At 38.9% G+C, this 3,315-nt stretch overlaps 1 gene segment (V, D, J or C); it reads right to left on the reverse strand.

The window, feature by feature from the left end:
- Positions 1-316: 316 nt before the first annotated feature.
- Positions 317-2,156, reverse strand: LOC110538706. The segment is given in 3 exon segments: positions 317-1,606; positions 1,744-1,834; positions 2,036-2,156. Coding segments are annotated over 2 exon segments (369 nt in total).
- Between the last annotated feature and the right edge of the window lie 1,159 nt (positions 2,157-3,315).

Consider the following 3,315-nt stretch of genomic DNA (forward strand, 5'->3'; position numbering starts at 1 on the left):
TATATTGGCATGAGTGTTGTTAGGCCCAAGACAAAGTCTATATGTCCTCCAAATGCCGGCTTCGAGGGCATTATCACTGGTCGATGGCTATTATTTTAACCTTTTTTTAATCTAGAGGCCAAATGCTCGCTGGCTTCCCTTGCATTCAATGCTACAGGCGGCAACAATGTCATTCTCTTTTGGACCAGACAGCAGTATATAGATTGCTCGGATGCTTTCTCCGGTGAGATACATTTAGCCTCTTGCAAATTGAAGGACAATTAGGAAACACAGAGAGACGAAAGATAAAGATAATATATTTTAATTGGTCAATTTCTTGGGGAACACCTCCCAATGCATATGATGCTGTTCCCCATCTCTGAGTTCTCTATATTATATTATTGTATATCATGTGTTCCTGTACCCAACTGCCCAGTAAGGAGGAGTCAATGCATAACTCTGAGCTATTCCATCACTACTTATCTCACTGCAGAGTGGAGGAGAAGCACTGACTAGATTGAGGAACAGAGACACATCATAACTACTAATAATGAATCATGACATTTACTATTGTGGCTCTACTGATGACAATGTGCTTGACAGGTGAACACTATTAGACTGTTTTTATTTGATACAGAATGATCACAGAGGTTTTGAGTCCAGAGATTTTCAACAGGTGTTCAACAGGTGTTTGAGTCCAGGGATTTTCAACAGGTCCAGGGATTTTCAACATTTTTAACATGCTGTAAACAAAGAGAGAATCAACATTTCACTCAACTTTGTATTTAATTTAACAGTTCATAATGCAGGTTGGTTCAGCTTATAACAGTCAATCAATTTATTCATTTTTATACTAGTTATTTACAGTGGTGGAACAAAGTACCCAATTGTCATACTTGAGTAAAAGTAAAGATACATTAATAGAAAATGACTCAAGTAAAAGTCACCCAAAAAAAGCATTTGGTAGGGATGACCAGGGATGTTCTCTTGTTAAGTACATGACTTGGTCCACTTTCCTGTCATGCTAGGCATTCAAAATGTAACGTGTACTTTTGGGTGTCAGGGAAAATGTATGGAATAAAAAGTACAGACATTTATTTAGGAATGTAAAATAAGATGTAAAAAGTATAAATAGTAAAGTACAAATACCCCAAGAGAGTAGTTTAGTATTTTTACTTAAGTATTTTACACCACTGGTTATTTATTTTGACTCTACTTATACTAATAAGTGCCATACTGTTTGTGCTTGTACTTGATTCATCACATACAGGGTTTTTGTACTGGTCTGTTGGTGGTTTGTATCACTGTGGCCACCGAGCACAATAATACACAGCTGTGTCTTCAGTCTGCAGATTCTGTCCTTTTAAAAACACTGTGTTGCTGGAAGTGTCTCTTGTGACACTGAACCTGTCTTTTAGGGAACTTTGAGAGTATGAGCTTCCATCATAATAGATGGTCCAAATCCATTCAAGTGCTTTTCCTACAGGCTGACGGATCCAGCCTATTCCATGGACGTTGCTGCTATCAGTCAGAGAATAACCAGAGACCTTACAGGTGATGCTCAAAGACTCTCCAGGCTTTACATCCAATGAGCTTGGTTGGGTGAGCTCAAGACCACAGTGCACACCTGTCAATGGAAGAATTAGAATAAAAACAATCTATGGATTTACAGAGTAGTCAGAAAAGTAATTTAACAGTTGAATATATTGATATAGAACTGCAAATAAAATGTTCAGTTTCAAAAACAAATCTAAGGAGACTCACGTGATGCAGCTACAAGCAGCAGCAGCAGAGATGCAGGGAACATGGTTTGTATTCAAGCTGGGTTGGTTCGATGCTGGATTCTTAACTCTTACTGAAAGAGAGACAGACACTCTACTTCATATAGACAAAAGGAATGTAACTTTGCATAGACCTGAGAGAGTTAACCCCATCGAGATGTAAATATATTCTGTGTACCAAGAGCCAATGTCTCCTCCCATTACAATAGTCTGCTATAATAACTGAACCCCAGAGACTATCTCCCTAATTCACAACTGTCATTTTCAGTCTACACCTTTGTTTCAAAAATCTTAAAACATCCCCTGTGTAACGGCTGTTGGTGGAAGGAGGTGAGGACCAAAGCGCAGCGTGGTACGTGTTCATGTTATTTATTAAACTGAACACTAAATACAACACGTAACAAAAGAACAACCGAAACAGCTCTGTCAGGTACAAAACAGAAATTAACTACCCACAAAACCCCGTGGGGAAAAGCTACCTAAGTATGGTTCTCAATCAGAGACAACGACAGACAGCTGTCCCTGATTGAGAACCATACCGGACCAAACAAAGAAATACAACCCTAGAGAATGAACATAGAATGCCCACCCTAGTCACACCCTGGCCTAACCAAACTAGAGAATAAAAACCTCACTATGGCCAGGGCGCGATTTTCTATCTCAATGTTCTAACTGAACTATTTTATAACTCCATCTGTATCCTAGAGGTTGTAAGACTCTAAGTTGTAATAAACAGACAGTGTCCCAGCTTACAAATGATCAGTTCTTTATTCTGGGGCGGCAGGGTAGCCTAGTGGTTAGAGCGTTGGACTAGTAACCGGAAGGTTGTGAGTTCAAACCCCCGAGCTGACAAGGTACAAATCTGTCGTTCTGCCCCTGAACAGGCAGTTAACCCACTGTTCCCAGGCCGTCATTGAAAATAAGAATTTGTTCTTAACTGACTTGCCTGGTTAAATAATGATAAAATAAAATTCAGAGAGCTCTGCCCTTCTAGTGCAGAGCTAGTCTTTTTACACGCACACACGCACACCCCCACAAGTTTATTTAGCAAGTTTATTTATCATGGGCTACTCCATTTTTGGACAGGCTGAACTTTTCCACTACCCTGGGTGAGGACAGAATTTCTGTTATTGGTTTCACAGTTGCACAAGTTGTCTGTCGATAGCTCATCTTATCCTTTGTTGTCACAACTACACCCTGCTTACATAGCTAAAAAGAAACACAATGTCCTAATTCTATCCTGCCTAAGCTGCACACATGATCAACTTATAGTCTTATGTGTCTAATGGATTTCACACAAAGTGATACAGTTTCAGGGTGAAATATCTTAGTCATTACTTTAAACACAAATTATTCTATCAATCCACCCATTGACTAAATATTACACACACACAAGATAAATGTTTTTACACCACTAATTCCTCAACTTAAGGGGTTAGTTCTATCCCTACTTCTAGTTATAGCTCTTCACTTTTTATGATTTTCACTACAACCTTCACACTTCAGAACTAAGAAAAGTTTTATCTAATTGTAGGTCATCAGGATCGAATGAATC

This window comes from Oncorhynchus mykiss, chromosome 12 (assembly GCF_013265735.2).
Source record: "Oncorhynchus mykiss isolate Arlee chromosome 12, USDA_OmykA_1.1, whole genome shotgun sequence".
NCBI classification, from domain to species: Eukaryota; Metazoa; Chordata; class Actinopteri; order Salmoniformes; family Salmonidae; genus Oncorhynchus; species Oncorhynchus mykiss.